Raw genomic sequence first — 23,411 nt, 5'->3', positions numbered from 1 at the left:
TGGGAGTGCAGGCAGAAAAACCAAGAGTGTTGCTTCAGAACGAAAATGGTGTGTAGTTTACACAAAGAATATTGCTAAGTGTTAAGAGATTGTAGGTTATTAAATGAAGCAAAGCAGTGACACACAGCAGTGACAATCATAAACAGCAGAGTAAGCTTTCTTATTTACTAAAGGTTAGGAATATTTGTTAAAAATTATTTGGGAAAATGCATTCTTAAGTCATAGATTTAACTTATTTTAAGATATGTGTTAGCTCTAACAACAAAAGTCTGTGTAGAAGTTAGACTTGTTATGTTTTTAAAACAGGCATCTTTGTGCCTGAAAAGTGGTTGCATATGCATAGCCTGGGCAGAAACACTGTCATGTTTCTGATAGGTGTACATTCTCAGTAAGTACTATAATTTCTGTGCTTTCCTCCATGGCTTCTTGTGAGCTCAGTGCTAAGGGTAAATGATAACATTTAAAAAATGTCTTGCTTTCTGCCAGATGCAAATCTTTGAAATGGATTTAAATGCAACTGACAGCAAACCTTACCCCCATAAACTCAGAAAAGTTAGATTTTTTAAGAAGAGATCCAGAAATGAAGGGCCTGATAGAGGCAATGTTCTGCATTTGTATTTCACCACAATCTGTATTGTGGTGGGTTGACCCTGGCTGGATGCTACGTGCCCACCAAAGCCACTCTACCACTCCCCCTACTCAGATAAAATATAACGAAAAGCTCATGGGTCAAGATAAGGACAGGGAGATCACTCAGCAATTACCATCACAGGCAAAACAGACTCAGCTTGGGGGAAAAATAATTTAATTTAGTACCAATCAGATCAGAGTAGGATAATGAGAAATAAAACCTACATCTGAAACCCGCTTCCCCCCGCCCGTCCCCCCTCCCCGGCTCAGCTCCACTCCCGGTGTCTCTACCTCCGGCCTCCCCAGCAGCGCCGGGCCGGGCCGGGGCTGGGGTCAGTCCCTCACAGCTGTCCCTGCCGCCCCTGCCCGCCATGGGGAGGCTCCTCACACTCTGCCCCTACTCCAGTGTGGGGTTCCCACAGGAGACAGTCCTCTGCAAACTTCAACCCTTCCCACAGGCTGCAGTCCTTCTCACACTTCTTCAGTGAGGGCTTCCCACAGGGTCACAGCCTCCTTCAGGCATCCATCCTGGGGATGGATGGACCCTTCCCATCTGCCCCGAGGTCCTCCACAGGCTGCAGGTGAATATCTGCTCCACTGTGCGCCTCCATGGGCTGAAGGGGACAGTTTTCCTCACCATGGTATTCACCATGGGCTGCAGGGCAATCTCTGCTTGCTCAGTGCCTGAAGTACCTCCTCCCCCTCCTTATTCACTGACTTTGGTGTCTGCAGAGTTGTTTCTTTCACCTGACATCTAGCCAGGGTCAACACAACCATGAACACAGGGTAAGGCCCTGTAAGCCAGAGAGACGGTAATTTTTAAGAATAGACATGGTGCTAGATAATTCTATTTATATTCTGTGGATGGGATAGTGAGGTATTTAACTACAGCCTCCTCTGGATACAACCAAGGGGAGAATGACCTTTCAATGAAATACGAGTTAATAACACTACGGCGCTGTGTGCTTTGGTTGAGTTAATCTCTGTGCAGATTGTAACAAAATGCAGTCTAATGTGTATTGAAAATTAATTAGAGTAAAGAGTGTGTTTTAGTAGTGTAATGGATATAATCTTTGGTTACATCAGCAAATTTCTGTTGCAATTAATAACAATTAATGGTTTTAAATAAAGGGTCAGGGAAAAGGATGTTTTTCATATTAGCTGTATTGCATGTACTATTCATCACTTCTAGTTAGATCCAGTATGATTTGCATGACCATCTTTTGTTTCCTAAGCTAAAGCATCAAGGATAGATTAAGTCCCTTTATGAGGAGCATAGGGGAGAAGATTGGACGTTCTTAATAGCTTGTCAAAAGGAGACAGTGAAAGAAAGAGGTTTAATACGCTATTTGTATTCTTATGTACATCTGGACGGAGTGGAGGCAGTTTGCTGGGGACATTATCTTGGGTTTAATGCAGCACATGACTGGCACAGGGCAAACTGCAGTGTGACTTGCAGAGAGTCCGTATAACCTAACACCACAGGCAGATTTCAGCAATGTAAGTATCTTTTCAGCAGTTATGGTGAATCATTTGAGGAAACTTCTCCTGTATAAAGCCAGAGATACCACTTAGAGAGAGAGAGATGATGGGGGGTAAAAGGGAGGTAGGGAGTGCTTAATTTTCATGTGTATGTAGCGTCAGGATGGTGTACCCCAGTGCTGGTGGAGTACCCACTCCTATTGTTCTTTAGCTTGAGTATCCTTCTTCTATGGTTGATATTTTGCCTGTCAGTAATCCCTTCCTGTTTTGTAAGTGGAAAAATATTCCTTACAGTTTTATGAGGAATACATGGCCAAGCGAAAGCGTAAATTAGAGTATTTTTTGACATTTTAAATCCATCAAGGCATGGCATTGAATAAAGTCCTGTAAATGCATCATCCCATGGTTACCCCAGAGGTCTATAGTCTAACCCAGTAGTTATCTGCCATTCAGTTTGTATGAAATATTAAATGCTGTGAGCAGAAGTGTTAGTTGTGTGGCTCTTCTAGACTGATCAGCAGAGAAACAGTTAATAACATTGACATTTAAATTGGCTTCATGTTAAGTGTCAGTTCTCACCACAGAGCTGAAGAAGAGCTATTGTTTCAGGCAGTCTGTTTGCAGATGCATGAAAACAGCTTCCAGTTGCTTACATAAGGGTCAAGGTTGGGAAAATAGCTTTACAACTCCACAGACAGAAACCATAAAGGAATTGTGTCAAGTAGCAGTCCTGCCTGCATGTTTTCTCTTTATGCTATGTGAACCATTGGTGATCTATGAAGCGATCACTGGCAGTGCACTTGAGATAGGACTGTCACAAGATAATGTGTGATTTTTTATTCTCTCTTATTTAACATCCTAAAATTGTTACATTTCAGAGAATTAATGAAGTCACTAGCAGAGTTCTGAAACAAAATTTAATGCCAGTAGTAGCAGCCTCAAACATGGATATCTCTGAATTTCCCACTCACAGAAGACTACAGTAATGAAATTGTCTTGCATGAAGACGACCCAAGAAAACTTATTGTAGAATTTCACTCAAAATACTCATTCTGGTGCTTGAATCTTTCTTTAGTATCAGAAAAGCAGAGTATGCTACGTAGAAGCTTAGTAATCGCATAGTTTATGCATTGTATTTATAAGTTTCAGAATATTGAGGTAGCTTGCTTTCTTGAAAAGAGTGAGGCTATAAAACAGTTTAAGCTCACTATTATCAGTTTATTGCCTATTAAAATTATAGAGTGAAAAAGTAAAGATAGCTAACTATGCAGTTTTTCTGTAAACGCCTCAGGAGAATAGGGAGAGGGAAGCTGGTAGTTATGTTCAAATGGGAGTAAGATTCAAGATCTCTGGTCACAGCATCATTGATGCTGCTGGAATAGCTGGCCTGCAGGGATTTCTTTTGCTTTAACACATTCCATCCCTGCATGGAATTCAAAAGTTGTCATCTGAGGTAAAAACAAACAAACAAAAACTGTCAGTGAAAACACTGCAAGGTTAAAGTTTTAACCCTAAGAACTACTTTCCAGTTCCTATTGGTAAGTCCTGTGTTGAAAATTACTTAACAGTAACAAAATGTACTTTTTAATAATATGAATTCTGGCTCATCTGTAATGTTGAAGGCACTTTCATTAAAACATTAACGTGATTTCATCTGTATTTACCACTTCAAGGTTGGTGACTGATTTGAAATATAGATCAGAAGATATTTCAGTTAGTTTTCTGACAAGTTTACCATAATCATTCATCATGCTTAAGGCAAATAATAATAGACAGGCTGACACAAATTCTGTTTATTTCAAACTGCTCATAATCTGTTTGCTCATGTTAAAGAAAATGCATCAAGCCATATTTAGTGAGTGCAAGATGCCATTCTGGGCTCAGGTCTTCTTATCGTGTTCCAGTCCTTGCAGTATCATTTCAATTTTTAAATCAGAAATGGACAAAACCAGTGTTTTGCCTTTCCTTAAAATTAATTTCAGTGGCATGTGCTGAGTAGATAACCTTGAGAATCAAGAGTGCTTTTCTGGTGGATAAATTTATGACATAGGCATTAATAATACAAATCTCCCCAAGTGCCTGACAAACGTGTCTCATCTGTGAGGGAAAGGACTACTTCTGGTGATAGGAGGATAGGTCTTCATGCCAAGTCATTACATGGTCTCTTAGCTCATACTTCCACTGACATTCCAGTTTTTGAAATGTGGAGCTTTGTCTGGAACTAAAATCAAATCAGAACCCATTTTGGGTAATTATCATGTGGTAATTCCCTGTGCGTACTTCTCTGTGCAGAGATGTGGAAGTAAAAGATGAAGCCTGCATCAGTTTAGATAGAGTTTACCAAGTCACTTATTCCCAAGCATATGTTTTGTTCTTAACTTCTGTTTGTTTCCAAATTATTTCAAAGAGAATAAGAAAGCAGTCTCTTTCCTGGTTCTCTTCTGAGTGCGTGGGTACTGTTTTTGTGAGGCACTAGTTACTTGCAGTCACATATGCATGTTTGCAAGTAAGAGTAGTACAGCGTAGTGTAATACTTCCCGAGAAGTTGGAACACACGATTTCCTTGGACATAGGTAGGGTTTCACAGTGTTGGCCCAATGACTGTAACTGTTGTATACATCTTTTATGACATATAGGCCGTTTTATTGAACACCTTGGTTTAAAGGCACAGTGCCGTGTGGCTTTGTGGTTTATATTATTGCAATTGAGAGTGTCTGCTATAAGAAATTACCAACAATCTGCTGATCACAACCCATAAGAGATTTTGGACTAAAGCAGAACCTGCTGCCAGCATATTTTAAGAAAACCAGAATAGTGAATAGTAACCTGTATCACTTAGCTCTTTTCCTGATTTGTCAGAATAAGGTTAGTGAACCATTTTATATGACCACTACATATATGCCTCACAAAGAAATTCGGGGTAATGTCACATTGCCTTATACCTTTCTCTGGTGTGAGTGGTGTAGCCAAAGAATAAGGGGGAATTTGGACATGTAGATGTGCACAGCAGCCGTCCTGTCAGCACTCTGGGGATAGCTCCATGGCAGCTCAATTCATTATAGCTGTGAGCAGTGTCAGAGCCACCCAGCAACAGGCAGCCTTGATTTCAGGGGTACAACGGAGTGATTTGAGACCAGTGCACACAAATATACACATTCATGCTCTCTCTGTTGCTGATTCAGGTTTTGCTAGGAACAGTAAACCAGAGACCGTTTTATCTTGTGTTCCTTTCTTCTTCCACTTATCAATGTATGGGATGAAAGTGGGGAAAAAAGGCAACGTTTCTTGTCAGGGAGCTGGCGATAGGGGTGGCTGCATTGCCGATGTGCATGTGAGCTCTCCATTCTGCTTCTGGATCGCACTAGGCTGAGGCAGGTAATGAGCTCATGCTCGTGTCTCGCTGCAGCTTCTCTGTGTCTCCCTCCATCTGGCACAGAGAGTCTGGGAGCCAGTGAAAAGCTGTGGCACTGTGCTGGGAGCTGAAGTGCCAGCACCACAAAAGAGAAGTGGAGACAGAAGCTTAAGCCTCCTTAACTACCTCCTGTTTACTACGGTTTTGGCTAGTAGCATCTCTCTATTTGGCCTCCCTAATCATTGATGTTGTGAGTAATCTTGAAGCTTTGTGCATGTTTTGCAAAATAGCCTGGCAAAGGGGCAAAAGAAAATAGAGCAAAGTAATTTTTGTGCCATCTCCGAAAGAAGAGAAAGCCTACAAATTCTACGTACAAGATTCTATTATATTATTTCTTTTCTATTTGCGGTAATGTTTTAGAAGAAAATAGGTGCCTGGTATAAATTGATGTAAATGTTTTGAGGCCAGTGACATCAGTTTGCAACAGTTAAGATGTGACTATTTGGTTTGCAAATTCCCTCTAGCAAGAAATATGACTTTTTGATTTGAATTCAGTAATGCATTCTCACAACTTTAAAATACATTGCTGAAGCATCTGCATCCTTGTATTACCATATAGGCCTACTTGGATATCTAGGAATATAATGACTCCAGCTGCAGATACAGTTTTGCTACCTGTACATGTGAAAGACAAAGAAGTGCATATATTTTTACGCATAGCTGCATGCACATTTTTGAGTATCTGGACATACAGGGATTCTTTGAAGCACTCAGTAAAATGTATATAAAACACAAAAAAAGCATATTGCTAACTCTCTCTACATTCAGTACATTTGGTTTCTCTTTTTTATTTTAAATTTGATAACCATGAAAATGGGTGGCTGAGTATGGACAGATACATATTTGAATGTGGGGGTGAAAAAATGATAACTGTGACAAAACCAGTTCAGTTCAAGATTGCTCTTAGATGCTTAAGCCGATGCATGAATCCAACCTCAGTATATTAATTTGTGATACTTAAAAACAGTTAAAGTGTTTTGTTTCATTTCTTATTTGGTTGAGCAGATGGTAATGGTTTTGACACAATTCAGTTTTTTATTTTTCTTCTTTTCTTGGAAAAGACAAGGCTCTTTTTCCCACTTTGTCACAGCTGGTTACCAATCAATCTCAATTCACGGTACAGTGATGATAGCACATGTTGTTCAGGGGCCAAATCTGATTGGGTTGCATTTTCAGCAGTGTTTCATATTAAAAAAAAAAAAAAAAAACAACCAAAAAAAAACCCAACCCAACTGTGTCTGTATGGCAGTGACTGTCAGCACACTATTGTACAACTGTCATTAATCAAAACTAGCAACAATGAATGCATTCATATGTGCCAGAGACTGCCAGATTTCACTCAAAATCACCCAATTTCTATTAGAATTTCCTCACCAGCAGTGTTTTCTCATCTGCTTGTTGTTTCTCGGTTTCTTTCTTCCTTTCCAGTCCGCTGCCCACCCCTTGCTTCTCAGTTAATTAAAGACAGACCTGCTCTATTACTTCTAGAACAGAAATTATGTAATGTGGTGCCCAAAGTGGCTGACTAGCTGTTTAGAAGACCTCTCCCAGCTCAGTCTGATGGCTGAAGCCTAAGCTGAACCGAAAGGTTAAGCTTCTCCAAATGTTTAACAGAGAGAAGTACTTAAAATCAATTAGATGCCCATAAACATGTGAAACTGATGTCTGACGCCCTGTGTTTTTAGCTGAGTGTTGGCATTAATTGGCTAGGAGTCAGCAATATTTGGGCAATATGTCAGGAGGTGTTTCTTGACACTGCACATACATGGAAGGCATTGCCTCGGTGCACTGGCAATGTTACGGGCCAGCTTAACCAATATGCTTTGGTTTTCCACCATTCCATCATCAATCCAGGAGTCTGGTAACCTCTCTCTGTAATTGGTATTAGCAGCTGGAGAGGGCCTGATCCTAATTCCCAAGTGTTTGGTAGCACTAACCCAGATGAGAGTGAACTCCAGAAACTCAGGTGGTAACATCTTGCTATAGGAACATGATGCTTTGGGATGGAGAGGAGACAAGACGCTGTTCAAGACTGCTCAAGTAGATCCTTGACAAACGGAAAGAATATTCAGGCTTCCCTCCTTGATACTTCATGGTCCCTTTCTGACACAAGTTCCTTGTGCTGCTGTGGATCAGGCTAAAAGCCAGGGTTTTTTCCTTTCTCCTTCCTGCCCGCTTCATTTGTAAAAGCTCTTCACTGAACCATGGTGACTTCTGGGGACAATGTGGGTGGAACAGATGACTGCGGGGCAGCGTATCAATACTTCAGGACAGCAGGTGGTTACGATGTCCCATGGGTCCATCTGTTTATGAAACTAATTGCTAGATGGCACGTACTGTCAGGGTGGTCCAAAAAACCAGTATGGCCTTGTTGGAGAAGCACACTGGGAGAGCTGGACCTCTCTGTGAAGTAATTGATAACTGGACCGTGATAGTGACATGTTTACGCCACCCTCCGTTTCATGACCCAAGTGGGGGAGATGATGGCTGTACCCTACCCTGCGCCCTGGCATGCCATGCAGCTGGCTCCTTCACCCTGCAGCCTTTGCACAATTTGCATGATTGGCAGGTGCAAACATAAAGCCTCCAAGGCAGCTGGTTGGCATGCCGGCACGGGCGCATCGGTGAGATGAAGAAGAGCGACTCAGCTGCAGCCCACGGTGGACTGAAGGGCCCTGTCCCAGGCTGCCTGCATGCCAGTTCAGGCAAACACTCAATCACATGCAGTCCTGCTGCCTGTCTGGTTTTGTCTCGGCAGTGGTAAGTAAACCACAGGGACGTTTTTTGTCCTAAAAAAAAAATATGAAAAAGCAATGAAATAAATGGCTAATTGTTGTCCAGCTTTATAACTGTGATTCCGATATCCAACTCATATATATATTACAACTGATCTTAGTTTTCTCATCTTACAGGAGCTGAATACAGCTTTATATTTTTAGTTCCCTAGAGCTGGCCTCATGTCAAGAAAATAGGCATTTTCTCTCGTCTGCAACTCTGTGGTGACCAAAGACAAATAACTGCTCCATCGTTGTGGGATACTGTTGTCATATTCTTGAGTTTTTAAGGGAGACGTTTTGCCTTTTCTCTCTTATGAAAGCAGTGATTTCTATTTGCCATTGACCAGTGCAGCACAGCATGTAAAATGACATAATTTGTGAGCAGTTGAGAAGAAATGTTCCTCAGCTGCATAGGGCTCTTGAATATAGTTACAATAGGTCTGTACTGCTCCAGGACCTGCATGTTAAATTCTCTAGAATCAGTATTTTTCCTCCCTCCTCACGGTACTATGCTAGCAAAAAAAATGTCCCAAAAAGTTTCTGAAGTTTTCCATGGCATCTTATTCTTCCCCTTGGCATATCTCTCATTTGTTAGTTAAACTTGGGGTACTGTATATATATCCCATTAAGTGTAAGTCCTAACAAAAAGGGTATTATATGCTTTTATGTTTATCTCTGACAGAATAGTTAACCTCAGTTTGGTCAGAATGAAGCTGTACTTTGTTGTGCTGACTGTGAAAAGACGTCTTTACTTCTCTTTATTCTTGGAATTGCCAGTAATGCTCTAATTAATGTTGTAAGCTTTAATTAGACACAGCAGAACTTTAAATGTTTCAACATGGAGGATCCTTTGAGTTAAGATGCTTTAAAGTCTGTTAGTACAGTGTGCTCTTTACAGAAAGAAACCACTAGCAATACATATTATGTACACAGAAATGAATGTTTCAGATTCCCAAAGCATTTTAAAATGCTTATAGAGCCTCACAACATTCCTTTAATTAATTGCATTACAGTCTTATTCATCAAAACATTTAAGGGTGCTCTTCCATATGATTTCCATCTGTTTGCTGAACAAGTCTACAAAGTCTTTACTGTATAAAAAAGAGAAGGTAAATTAGTTCTTCTGAAGTTACACCATGAGTGTGTATACAGTGACAAAGAGTATTGACATCTCCTGAAGTCTCGATCTTTCTTTAATTTCATGTTCCTGTTTCACTATTTGATACATGAGAATCTGAAGCTAACTTTAGATTCAAGGTGACTTAAGGTATCATGAGCTTATTATATCTAGAAGAGATGGTACTGAAAATAATTTTTAAAAAGTGTAAAATATCCACACTGAAAACTGGGGTTTTCCTGATTTGGGAGCCAAAGAAATTACATATAAAATAAAGCCTCCTGTTGACTTTAATGAGCTTTGGATCAGAGCCTAAAGTAGTTTGTTAAGCATGACTTCTGCAGGATAATAACAATTAAACTGAAAATATTTTTCTAAGTGTGAGCACTCTAAATGCCTTGAGAATGCATGTTCACTGCATGCTGAAGTACTTTGTATTATTTCAAGTTTTATACATCCCCATAGTTTTAGAATTATCACAACTGTAGAATCAAAGAAACAAACAAAGCGTAATCAAAGTTTCTAATTTATTTTAAGAAGAGGCAATGTTATTGTCCACTGTTAATGAATCATTTTGTAGTATTTCTGTGAAATTGATAAATCTCCTTTAACGTGTCTCTTCAATAAATGTCACCTTTCAGAGCTGAAATATATTTTTTATTGTTTGTAATTGTGTCATGTCAGATCCTACCAACATGCTCACAGCTTCCCTAAAGGGTTGCTGCTGTAGAGAAAAGCTATATATAAAGGGAAATTTCCAAATCAACAAAAGGTAAAATGTGTAGCTCCCATAGTTAAGGCATGATAAACCTGAGCTGTCATGTATTCATAACTGATGTCTGATAGCTTAATTTTCTCTTATTGCTCTAGATCAAGGACAAAGTGAATGATATTATTAATAAAGCCCTAATACTGAGTGAACATAGCAATACTAATTTTATGTAAAGTTTTTAACTAATGCAGAGTGCAATAAAAATGTCATGAAGATTAATGCTTGGTGGAATTATCTAATGCTAGATAATAATTTATCTTCCAGAGTTGGCTCCAAGATAGATTCAGACTGGCACATTCCAAGTGAGAGTTTTCATTCACTTCTATTCTCCACAGAAAGAGTTCTCATTCTTCTTCTGTAATGCAGGTATGACATCAAAGATGACTACACTTTGCGCATTAAGAAAGCCATGAGCACAGATGAAGGAACCTACACATGCATTGCTGAGAATCGAGTTGGAAAAGTGGAAGCTTCTGCTACCCTCACTGTGCGAGGTGAGTGTTCCCATGGAGGGGAGGGCCTGTGTCCTATATGGATAAATTGCTTTCTGACAAAATGGGCCACATCCTTACCTGGCATTGTTTGGGTTTCACACACCCTTTGCACTTGCGGGTGCTACACTGGTTTACCACAGAAGTGAAATCCCTGTCCTGCTGATATCTCAGGCAAAATTTTAATTGACATCAATAGGATAGGATCTCCCTGCAGTTAAAGAGCTGTTCCAATGTTTTGGTATTCTTTTTTTTTTTTTTTATTGAAGAACTAATGCATATGTATACATAAGCAAGCACTACTTAGCCATGGGCACAGACTTTAATATGTGAGCCATCAGTTTAAGCTGTTTATTCACCTTCCTTTCTTTAATAAGTATGAGTATAGTAAGTGACTATGTTTGTTAATGCTAAACATAATGCAGGTAGTATTATTATGTGATTAGCTCTGCCATAATTAAACTCTCTACCATTACTCTTTATCTGAAAGATAAACCCTAGCCAAAGGAAAAAGAAAATCCTAATTAGATTTTGTAAGTATTACGAGGCAAAGACTAACATATTCTCTCCTAAAATACTCCTGGTCTCTAGCATCCACTCTGTTTATGGGCTGCTGTTTGATGTGGTAAGGAGGTTTTAAGAGCGGTAGAATAATGAGTTGCCAAAATGTCTTTTGTGACAGTAGATATAGACATACTAAAGATTATGGGGAGAGAAAAAGTTTGCAGGCTAATATTTCCATATGAGTAAATAGAATATAATAGTTATTACTTCATTCCAAAAGATAAGCAGCAATTTGGCTCAATGGATATCATGCAGACACTATTTCACAGTTTAGTGGTGCATGCTGACGGTTTTCAGTAGAGCTGTGAAAGGTTAATAAAAACATTTTTAGCTTTATCTGTTCTCCTCTTTTCATACACATTAAATCAAATGTTCAAAGTCTCAATGGATTGCTTTATTAGAACTGGGGTCAACTGACCCAAGAGGCCAGCTTCCATTTCCATCCATTTAATGCATGGACACAGTTCAGTTTAATTTGCTGAATTCAAAGGGAAAAAAAGCACCAAGTGGCTTTGTAGTGTGTGGGGGGGAGATGTTAGTATATAACAAAGAAAAGAGAGTATTGTGATAATACATCCGTTAAAATATTACCTCAGTGTTCACTTTAGACAAAAAGTGATAATGCAGGTCTTCCCATTTTAAGCTGAAGAAATAGGTTTACCTGGTACATGCTTGTGGAAGAGATTTCTCTTCTATTTTTTAACATGAGAATAGTCACTACAGTGAAGTCCCAGAAATGCGCTCACTCTGTTCCTTTGTTACAGGCAGAATCACATTATCAAATAACTGGGAGCCAATTTGATAGCCTTTAAACATTCCTAGAACTGTGTCCACTGTATACATTACGGGAGCAAGTCTTTCGGATTTGCTACCCAGACTTCTGATATAAGCAATAGCTAGAACCAAGCAAAAAATCTTTTGAAATCACTGAAGCTTGAACCTGATGAAATTAAGGTGAAAAAAACCAGAGGAAATATATAATTTAATTGATTTTTCTACAGTAAAAGCAGGTTTTCATTATCTTGGGTATTTTTTCCCCTGGGTTTGTCACTTATAGTCAAATACATAGTGTTTATTCAACACAAAGGAAGCCATGATATTATGAGCATATTAAATTTTCAAGACATGAGAGAAATTGAGAAAAGGCAAGAAATTCAATGGAGAAGGTTTTTACTCTGAATTTTCTGAATCCAAAGGAGCTGACAAACCCCCATTGACATTTAAGGGGACCATGAGCAACAATCTTTCTAATTAAAGGAAGCCTTAATGTGGAATTCTTAAACTTTTGCCAGTTTTGTCTGAAACTGGTTTTACTATTACCACTTGTCATGTAGAGAACCAAAACAAAACAGCATTTCAAAATTTACTTTGAGGATGCCTTGGTCTTTGCAGGTGTCATGTAGTTACAGCTGCAAACCTGGCAACAGCAGCACAGTCCTTAGCCCCCTCATTCATGGCTCCAGCTTCTCAAAGAAGGGGAGGAGGATGTACTGAGGAAGTTTGCATTACACTGTCAGAAGCAACAGAATTTGAATTCTGTGGCTCAGCTTTCATCCTTTTTCTTGGAAAGATGCATTTCAATCTTATTTGGCATCTGTCTGCAGATGGAATATGTCCATAACACTGCAAGTCAGAAAGTTTTCAAATAGATGGTGGGTGAGAAAGGGCAGCAGGCTTGAAATAGTTAAATGAAGTGGGTATGCCAAACTAAGATTAAAGCCATAGAAGAAGGTCCTTGCACGCTGTGTTACCTCTGAATCTGCATATCTTACGTGTGACCGTAGCCTGCACATGAACATATAGAGCTGGTTAACTTCGTAAAAAGAAAAAAAGAAAGGAAAAAAAAAAAAAAGTGCTGTTGCTCAGAAATGTGTAACTACTTCTGCTGATAAAATAAAGGAAGTTTCGCCTACACAGATGCAACCTGAAGTCAATCTTATGTCCAACTTTTCAGCTCTTCTGAAAGGAGATGTCTATATTTTATTAACAGAAGGACTGTCAGCCCTCTTTGCCAGCACAAGCATAATGAAGGACTGTTGCGATAATCAAGAAATCAGTTGCTGCAGCAGTCTTTTGGTCTTGATATCAACCTGAAACAGTGTTAACCTGTCAATCATTTACTAGCAATTTTTTTGTAGGATGTAGAAGTTATCTAAGCAGTGATTTGGGAGGTTCTGGATTGAAATCCCTGTGGCCATTTCAGCCTATTTGTTATATTTTCATCAGCACTGTCAGTGAGGAAAAAACCAGTGTGCTGTAAGCTTTCATGCCTGTTATTGAATGAGAAAAACTGTCCTGGGCTTTCTGTAGCCCATACTGCTGTATTGACTGGTCATGCTTAAAATTCAATTGGTATTTGACTCAGAAAGCAAACACCTTGCATCTACTGGCATGACATTTGGTGGTCTGTGGCTTAAATTGATGTGTTCTTTGGGATCTAAAAGTTTGTGCTAATACAATGCAATTTTTCTTTTGTCAGGCATTAACAATGATACTTGATGATGGCTTGTGAAGATAATAAAAATGTTTTTCAGAGAATGGTACCAGTCAGCTTGTCCAGATGCTATGCTCAAGTAAATGTGATAATAGTGGCACATGACTAAACAATAACCGTAAACATTTGACTTAGGCTGTCATTCGAGGGGTTAGCAATCATGGTAGTATCCATAGTGGAAGGTAACATTACACGTCATGCATTCTGACAGATATTCTTTTCTTTTTTTAATTTCTTTTTATGTTCTCACTACACCATTGTAATGTCAACAGCTCGCCCTGTTGGTAAGTAACCATCCTTCTATCCATTTTAGCATGGCTTCATGCAATGCTTCATCTTTCATTTGCAACAGTATTAACTGGCTGAAATTAGCAGCCAGTGCTTAATAGTTTTAACTGTTTAACACCAGGCAAGTGATTTTGACTGACAATGTGCTATTTCTGAACTTTGTATTTTCTGCTGTGTCATGTATAAATGCATTTGCCAAATCACCAACAAACACCAATCAGCAAAACAGGGTGGGTGTGATGATACTGAGCCAAAATCACTCATTCAGATGTTTTTAACAGTCTATTTAAGGGCCCGGTATAAAAGCCATTGAAATCAACAGAAAGGATTGCATTGACTTCGGTGAGCTTCTACCAGGCCCTAAATGATCAGCTCGTTATGCTTTTGTTGCATAGCAGTAAAAGCACAGGCTTTGCATGTCCCGTCTTTCTTGTACCTTTCAAAGAGTTTTGAAATGAAGTAGTCCTGAAATTGAAGAGGGGATGGAGTAGATTTCCGTGCTTCTTAAGAAAGTTTTCATCATGGATTTTTGCCCTTGGGTCATCATGGAGTGCGTTTTGGAATGCACTGTATAGGATGCAGACTGTTTTGAGTAACAAGTCCAGATGAACGTGACCTCTGGATTTTTAATTCCCACACTGAAAATTTGATTTTTTTTCCTATGCCTTTGAAATTACTTCTAAAAATTTATAAACAAACATATAAAAATGCATATAAAAAAAGCATAATGAAAAATTTGCAACTGTCAGCAGCTGAAATTCACTTTTGGTGTTCAGAAGTATCCTGAACATATTATTTCATTTTCTTTCACGGATGTTTACTCTGTGCCTGTATGGTTTTTCTAAATAATTTAACCAGTTGCATTGCTCCTCTGATTTTGGTAGTTTCTGTTTAGATGTATCTTTTAGAATAATAATATAGTTACTCTGATTTTTTTTTGGATTAGTGTGAAAAAGTACTGGTGTTTATGAAGATTGGTGAGGGGTTTGGTCTTTATTTAGTCAAAACTTTTCTTAGGTATGTGTTTGACTAAAGTCTGTGAGTTTAAACGTCTCAGCTCTTCACTGTTATGAGTTTGGAGGAAGAAAGGTTGGAATAATTTAAAGATAAAATCCAGGTTAGACATCTGTTTCCAGAACTAAGGTGATCCCATGCCTATTAGCTTGCTTAAACTAGCATGTGTAGAGCCAAGCCAAGTACCTCCACAGTCATGGCATGGCTTATCCTGGAGAATTCCCTGTGCAGAATGAAATTCACTGTTCTCCATTTGGGATTTTGATAGCAAGCTTTCAACCTCAGCCACTACTGTAATACTTTAGCATTAAGCTAGTACTCACAAAATTAATTCCCAGGAGTTGTAACAGTGTAAACTGGAGTAAACTTGTAAGAAATTTTTTCCTTTGCTTAGAAAATACATGATGAATTTAGTATGCTTCTAATGTAAATCTCATGTTAGAAAGAGTGGAGGTTTATGGTTACTTCTTCATTCACTAAGAAAATGCTACAAGATTAAAAGAATTTTGCTTCTAGATGTTTTTCTCACTTTGCTCACTCTTATAAGAAAAGCAAGGGAAAAAAATCACAAAGTAGAGACTGTTTGACGTTCTGTGAAAGCCACATAAAATACATGACTGGAGAATCACAGGAAAATTATAGGTTTCAGCAGTGCTGATGGTGTCTCATTTCAGAACACTTGATTCTGTTTTAAGACTTTTCAGGCCATTCAGTCATCCATAATTCTATGTCCAAGCTTCTACAGAAGCTGTTGGTCTCAAGTTACTTTTAATCCAGGTATATGATCCCCTTGTGTGACCACACTGTGGTCGAATTGGTGTATTCCTTGCCTACTGTATTTTATTTTGTTGCAAGTGAACATTTGGTGCAAAGAAAATTCTTCCTTTACATGATTTATTCAGGAAACATAAATTAGAATGGTTGACCTTAAAATAATTATTATATGGGCATAATCAAATTATTTATTTTAGTGATTATCTTTGTGAATTGTGAAAAGATTGTTAAGTAAATCTGCCCAACCCCAAAGATATTTAACATACGGAAGTCCCATACAAGTGTATATGTAGTGATTGCTGTGTAAAGCAGATTAGTTTCTTTAGATCACTTTTATCTGATCCTGTACCCGTAGAAAAGGCAATGCTGTCCTTATGGTAGTGTATACATTTATTGTTTTTTGCTTAAGGACCTGAAATGAAAGGGATTTCTACAGCTCATATCTGTTTCATTCAAGAGTAGGCAAAGCAGGCAGCTACCTCTCCTGTTCTTTGAAAATTTAAAGCCTGGTAAGGCAAAACAAAGTAACTTCATTCCCTACAATCAGTTCCTCTCCAAGAAGTCCAAGTGATCTTCTGTTAAAATTGTTATTTGACAAGAATAGTGAGTCAAATCTTGTAGCATTTATTTGTTCAGGAATTTAGCTGGAATGCAGAACAAAAATACCTCTCCTTACAGAAAGGAAGCTAAAGCAAATGCTACTTAATATTATTAAGCTCACAGCTCTCTAGGAGGGTGGCATTTTAACAGAAGAATATTTATATATTTATGTATATGTTAAACTTCAGGAAAACACTTTAAAAATTTATATTCTTTTGTGACATCTGAGAATTATCTAAATACCTCTACCTTTCGTCACTCCAATTCAAAGCAGGCGTGTTTTGTCTTTACTGTGTTTTAAACAAGACCAAACCATTTTCTTTCAATGGCTTCTCACTGAAGAATAGAGGAATGCATTTTTAATGTTCAAGGATTTCAGTTATTTTTGCAAATGGACGCATTTTCATTCCCTATTCAGTTTTTGCCTGTTTCAAATATTTATATTCTGCTAGTTGTGAAAATTTTCTTTAAATTTCAGCTTGAGTGGAAAATTCCAAAGTGGGATTACCAATGACCATGTATGGTTCAAGCAGTTATTAACGTATGTTATATACTACATAGACAAAATGAGGTATCATTCCGCCTGAGGAGGATGGCAGCTGGTGAATTTAACAGCTCTTTGCCAGATTACTCATCGTGTTTGGATTTGCTGCTAGGAATAAATGTGTTGCCCATTTCTAAATAGATGTTCTCTTATTTATAACCTTTTGAAAAGATTTCAGACAGGATTTACAATAGATGGGTTTAGGAAACAAGATGTTTATACCTATTTAGACCATTTCTATCGTTATTTCACTCATTAGATTTTCCAGATGAGCAAGTTAGTATTTTCTCTCTTTTGCATTCTGCTGTATTTCTTATGGCAGTTGGGCAGGCGAATAGCTTCTAAAATAAGCATTAAAACTGGGAGAAGCCCAAAAGTTTCATATAGTCCCACTGAAAGTAACACTGCCCCTCTTCAAAAGCAGTTGCTGTACTGCTTTGAGATGGAGGACGTAAAGTTGAAATAGAAGATCCATGAAGATTTGTCTGATGTTTCAGTTACTTTTTTACTAATAATCCAAAAAGTCATTCAGATGACAGAGTACTCAGTTTCAATTTAAGTGAAAATACAGTTCTTTGCACATCAGTTGCCTTGCAGTAAGTCAAGTTTACTTAATTTATTGTCATATGCTATGACTCATCTTCCCAGAAAGAAGTGACATGCAGCAAATAACAGATACTTTTGCCACCTGTATAGAAATTAAGTATTTGAAATTAACTAAGGAAGTAAAGGGACAACAACCAAGTTACAAAAACTTCACTTCCCTACCATGTTAGAGAAGAGAGAAACAGATAAGACATCTGCCACGAATTTTCAAAATTTCATCTTAACTAAATATTATCTATTCACATTTAAATGCAATGTGACTGTATGATGCATTTCACTCTGCTCTGGGAAGTTTTCATGACATAAATCAGCCTGGCATGACTTAATGGTCTATTAACAGTGGTGCAGCATGAAACATAAAATAGAAAGGGCTGTATTTTAAACAAAGTTGTATTAGGTGTTATGACTAGAAATTATACTGTTCAGATGGTTCAGATTGGTAAGTGAGAAAGAGCTCTTTATTTTTCTCCACTCTGACTCTTGCAAGGAAAATCTATATAGAGTGAATGCTTTTATTTTTAGTGTATTCATGACTATATCACCTTCACTTGAGACACTGAGGATTTATAAAATATCAGTAATGGCAATTGGTGTTTGACAGAAGAGATGAGGTCATGCTTGGCTCTATGGTGCCATCTTTCAGTGGCAGAAATCTCAAATCTATATCAAAATATGGTGTGTCGTCTGTGCTTGCTGCTACCACCTACAGAACTTTTCAGACGAGTGTAAGGACACTAGTGGACGTTAGGGTTTTTGGATTTGTTTCTTCCTTTGAGTGAACAAGTAATGCAAATTCTTTTTTTAAAAATAGGTAATTTCTTCAGATTAAAGAGAAAAACTTGCCATTGAATGAAGTTCAGATTTCTTTCTACACCACTAAGAGATTAAAAAATTTAGCAGACTTGCTCTGACATTTCTTAGTATTTTAAAGACCAGTCTAAAAATCCTCAGGTCCTTACCATTTCTACTTTGGCGAAAGTCCACTAGCTGAACTTAAGCTTGAATCCTACTATGACTTCAGATATCATAGGAATATAACATTTCCAACAAGAATGGCTCTGCAAGTGGCCGCAGAGCACATTAACCACCAAGCATTTAAGTGCTGGTCCACAAAACTGGGCTTCCTTTCCAGCTGCTTCAAATCTTCTTGGGTATGCCAGATAGTGATCAGAACAGAAACACAGAAGACCTGATAGGGGATTCTTTTTCAATGATAAGTGTGAAAGATGGCAGTATATGTACTTGAAGTTTTAGTATGTCATCCTGTGACATCCTGGTTCATTCCACTATGGCACCCAGTACGTGCCAGTACTCACACTGCTTCTCTTAGAGAAAACCCAGCTATAGCAAGTGCAGGAAGTGATCAAGCCTCTTTTTTTTTTAATATTTTTTTTTATTATTGCTGAACTCTAGCTTGGGAAAGTTTTAAGAAATGCAATGTATAAAACTTTTTTAATTTTGCTGAAGCATGCTCAAATCAGTGGGAACTTTTTCTTACTTGAGTGGATTCTGAGTCTCTCCATAAGTCTTTGAAAACTGCAGTATGAGAAAGGCCTTTTCTAAAAGGAGAAATCACATTTCCTTCAAGAGGAACGTGGAAATAAGTACATTATTCCATTTACTTTTCCCTTCACCTTCTTTGCACAGTTACTGCTACCCCCATTACAGTTTGGATATGATCTCAGTATTATTTAACAGCGAAACTATTGTCTGCCCCATTCCTTAAATGCTGGCATTGTCAGTCAGCATTTTTTTTTTTCTCACTCCTTTTCCTCTCTTCACTTAACAGTGGCTCAAACTGAGCACATTATCTTCTCTCAGCCTTTTTTATTCTCAAGGGTAAACAAACCAAGAACTTGTCATCTTTCTCACTGTAGATGTAGCCTATTACCCTGTCCAGGCTCTTTCCTCATCATCTCCTTAGCTCTTTTCTTCAGCATGTGAATTCATGGTTTTTTGAAGGAGATAGCCAGATTACACTTATTATTTTGATGAAATCTTACTGTATCAGCCAGGGGTATGCTTCTCTCTTTTAAACACATTACCAGCAAACCCTCCTGCTATCTCCCATGACAAAAGGAATCATGGCAAGTTACATGTCTTTTTGTTGGCATGATTTGTTTTGTTTGCTAAACTTAAAGATGGCATAGTAGCATAAGCCGTCCCCTAATGATACAGTTTATATTAGCAAGTGAGCTAAAGTGTTAAGAATTCAGGAAAGCACATCTTTTCTATCTGGCCTGAGCAAAACTTAGACCCTAAATCTCGGACACTTGAGGAAAAAGAAAAGAAAAAAACCCAACAACCTTTGTCTAGGTTAGAGAAAGTCCTGAGTAATATAAGTTATTGGGCAGACAAAATCAGTGCTACCTATTCTTAGATGCACCAAAACTACGTGAAGGACTTTCTGGAAGGGATTTTCCAAGAACATCAGTAAGGTGCAGGAGCCGCTTAAAACAGGTGAATGAACAAGATACAATAACATAGAGATGTATGATTAAACAAGAGCAGGCTACAGTCTAGTGCTGAGATGAAATTCAGACCAGATATTTAAAATTAATATTTAAATGCATTGTAAACCAAACAGGAGGAGGGGGGCAGGAAGAGTGCTGCTGCTGAACTCAGAGCACTGGAAATGGGGATGGGGGAGAGATGCCATTCTTTTCTGCTGTGTAGGATTCTTTTATAATTATTCTCACGATTTTGTTTATTGACGTTAGTCCTAGGGAAGAAGGAAGATCAAATCATTGGTAGTATTTTTTTTCTTCTGTTTGTGCTTCAACTTTTATTATAAAAATGATAAGTGCAGATTTGGCAGTTATGCTAATTGAAATTGCAAACTTTTAACATAAGTCAAACCTGCTTTTTCATTAACCTCACATCTCTTTTTTCCACATGCAGATTTATACCACATCTTTCTTTTAGGTCATCCAGGGATAAAAGAGAGATTTTTATGTGTCAAAATATAAAGGACAGTTAGTGTTTTTTATTTATTGATTCTTTAGATTTCTTTCACCTCTTGCAAGGAAAGAAAAAAAATGCTTATGCTTCCATGCTTTCAGAGATTATCTGCTTCAGTGTTTCAGAACAACTGAAGGAACAAAATGTTGTTATATGTGACATTCAGAACCTGAATTTAAATTGAAGATTAGAACAATTAGTCTAGGTACGAAGGAAGACTTAGCATTCTCAAATGGTTGCAGTGTGATCTTTACACACTGTTGTGTTTTTACATGGCTCATCTGAAAACAGCAAACAAAACAAAACAAAACAAAAGGAATGTCTCACTTTCCATGATATGGGAGCAGCGTGAAGGACATTTACAGCAGAACTGGTCTTGCTAATAAACCTGCTGAGACCTCACCTCCCCCTGCTCTCTATCTCAGCCCCATTGTAGCCTGGCTTCTCTCCCCCAGTGCTTCCTTTCATTCACCCTGCTAAAAGTTCTCCCTGCTTGCCTCCTGTGCTTCTGATTTTGTGTATTCGATTTATTGGTGCAGGACGTATAAGAATTTTGAAGCAGTGTCAATGTTAAAGATGGTATCCAAACTATGGATTACTGATATTCCCCTAGGCTATGGGAAGCTGCTTTTCAGAAGAATCCAAACCAAGTACCTACTTTGCCACCTCCACCTGTGTCATTTTCATATAACATCATGGGTCTAGTGAAGGGCTTCATAAATCACTGATCCCCACAACCTACCCTCATTTTTATTGGCGGAACCCTCCATGTAAAGAAGAAATCATGGAAGGAAGAGAACACTCTAAATGAACGAAGAAGAGAACATTGTTAAAGGAAAAACAAAATGTCCACAAAATAAGATCTATGCACTTGCTTCAAAGTCCAACTGCATTCGTACATATTAGGGAATAGTTACAGGATCCTGTGCTAACCTGATATTCATGGCAGAGTCAAAAAGGAGACTCATTTCCCAGGCAACTCTGTTGTAGCTCATGTGCTAAAAGGTTACTCCCTTCCCTGTCTGTGAATACACCTAATCACTGGACCATACCGTAAGACTGAGAAGTCTTCACTTTAAAGAAAATGACCATCTGTAACTTCCATTAGTTTATTCCTGATAAGAATTATCTGAATTAATAATAGGCCTAAGCTGTCATCCTCTCAGACGTCTCTAATGGCTCCTGTGTCAGAGGCTACACCCTTGATTTATCATTAGTCATAGTTAATAGTGCACTAATAACTTTGTGTCCTAAGAACCACACATCACTTTCACTCCCCATTAAGAAGATCTGAACTTCTGAGGAAAGAACTGTTGACTCAGCCCAGGTTTCCAGTGTATGAGCTGGACATATTTTCTGTTTTCCTCTATCTGCTCCATCAGCAATAGTAGCCTTGTAAAACATCTTTCAAAATGCCTAGACTTTTATGTCTGCACTTTTTGGCAGCTCATGCCATGCAAAGGGCAAATGTTGCTACAGCAAGGTATGTAAGTAGGGCCTTACAGGTTTTTTCTACATTTGTATCACAAAAGCATCCAAAAGTCCAGTATCTACCAGGACTTCTAGGCTGATTTAACCAGTGGCACACAAAGGTGGGGCTGAAATGGCCACATAAATATTGTCACTGCAGTAAGGGTTTGAGAGGAGCATAGAGATACCCAGTTTCAAGTCTTTGAAGTCACCCTGACTCTTGCTTCCAGGCAAAGCTACTGAGTATTGTACCAGGTGTAACTTTGATTGTTCAAAGGATTATTATGAAATTAATTTATTACTGCTAATGCACAATGCTGAAAAAGACTGTAGGAGGGAATATTAGCTTGGTTTGCTGTTTCTTCTGTGCTAGAAGCAGAACAGAGTCTTACAGAATCTTGGTGCTTTACCAGCCAGTGTGTTTCTACTTGTTCCTCAAAGCTTTTTCCCCTGTCAGTGAACATTATCGGAGTTTTCTAAGAACATTTACAAATCAGCATCTTTCCCCTTGCCCTCTTTGAACAAGTCACAAAAATATGTTCATGGATAATAAACAATTCCAGTTTAAAATGAAGCACTAATCTTTATCACTTTAGCTTGCCTAAGTAATCTACGCAATGAATTTCATTTGCAGTTCACTATCATCTGAAATTAGGTGTAATTAAAGGTTGTCAAATCTGTAATTTAAGCCCTTTAAAATTTGTTGCTGTCACTCTTTCCCTGTAATATATTATTTTGATCCAAAGACCACATAAGCCAATAGCAGAATTTCTACCAGCTTCAGTGAGCTTTAAATAAAGTCTCATATGCTATGGTATAGGAGGACATTTTATCTAAGTGCATGTAATTAAAAGATTAGTAAAATTTTCATTATCTGAAAATTGTTTTAATTATGTAAAATGAGTTTGGTCTCATAGTTGCTGCCTTAGGTAATTGAAGATGTTTAGAAAAACCTCAAGTAACACCAATAAAAATCCCACTGATATTAGTTGCTGTGCTTACAGTTCCATTTCTGCTTGTGGTAGCAATACTGAACTAAAACTTGCTACAATACCTACTTTTAATTAAAATCACAACAATATAATGTATGAACCCCAGGGCCCCTGGGCTGGGGGAGGTGCTGTGAACAAGATAATAAAATTCCCTTAGGATCATGGAATTCAATGTGAACCACAACTCACAAGATCAGCTTAGAGAACTGAGTCACTGGAAGAAAATGTTGCTAGTATTTGATACGGGATCAGTTTACTTTTTGCTATAAATCCACATTTTTCTGTGGTAATTTTCCCCTACTGAGTCTTCTGCCACATTTCTTATCAGGTGACAGAGTTCACCTAGAGGGGATGAACTCACTTTCTCAGTCAAGCTTCTCCACATCAGCATCTTTATCAGCTCCTGGTGACTCAGCGTAACCT

At 38.2% G+C, this 23,411-nt stretch overlaps 1 protein-coding gene across 11 annotated transcripts in view; it reads left to right on the top strand.

Moving 5' to 3' along the window:
* ROBO2 (roundabout guidance receptor 2) overlaps positions 1-23,411 on the top strand; it is a 475,778-nt gene that overhangs the window by 341,496 nt on the left and 110,871 nt on the right. For all 11 annotated transcript variants that reach the window (XM_055802479.1, XM_055802483.1, XM_055802482.1 and 8 more), the window contains exons 6-7: positions 10,557-10,684; positions 14,012-14,023. In XM_055802479.1, coding sequence (XP_055658454.1) covers positions 10,557-10,684; positions 14,012-14,023 — 140 coding nt within the window. The remainder of the gene's footprint in view (positions 1-10,556; positions 10,685-14,011; positions 14,024-23,411) is intronic.

This window comes from Falco peregrinus, chromosome 4 (genome assembly GCF_023634155.1).
Source record: "Falco peregrinus isolate bFalPer1 chromosome 4, bFalPer1.pri, whole genome shotgun sequence".
NCBI lineage: Eukaryota > Metazoa > Chordata > Aves > Falconiformes > Falconidae > Falco > Falco peregrinus.
The sequence above is the reverse complement of the archived record's forward strand: the minus strand, read 5'-3'. Positions and strand labels throughout refer to the sequence as shown.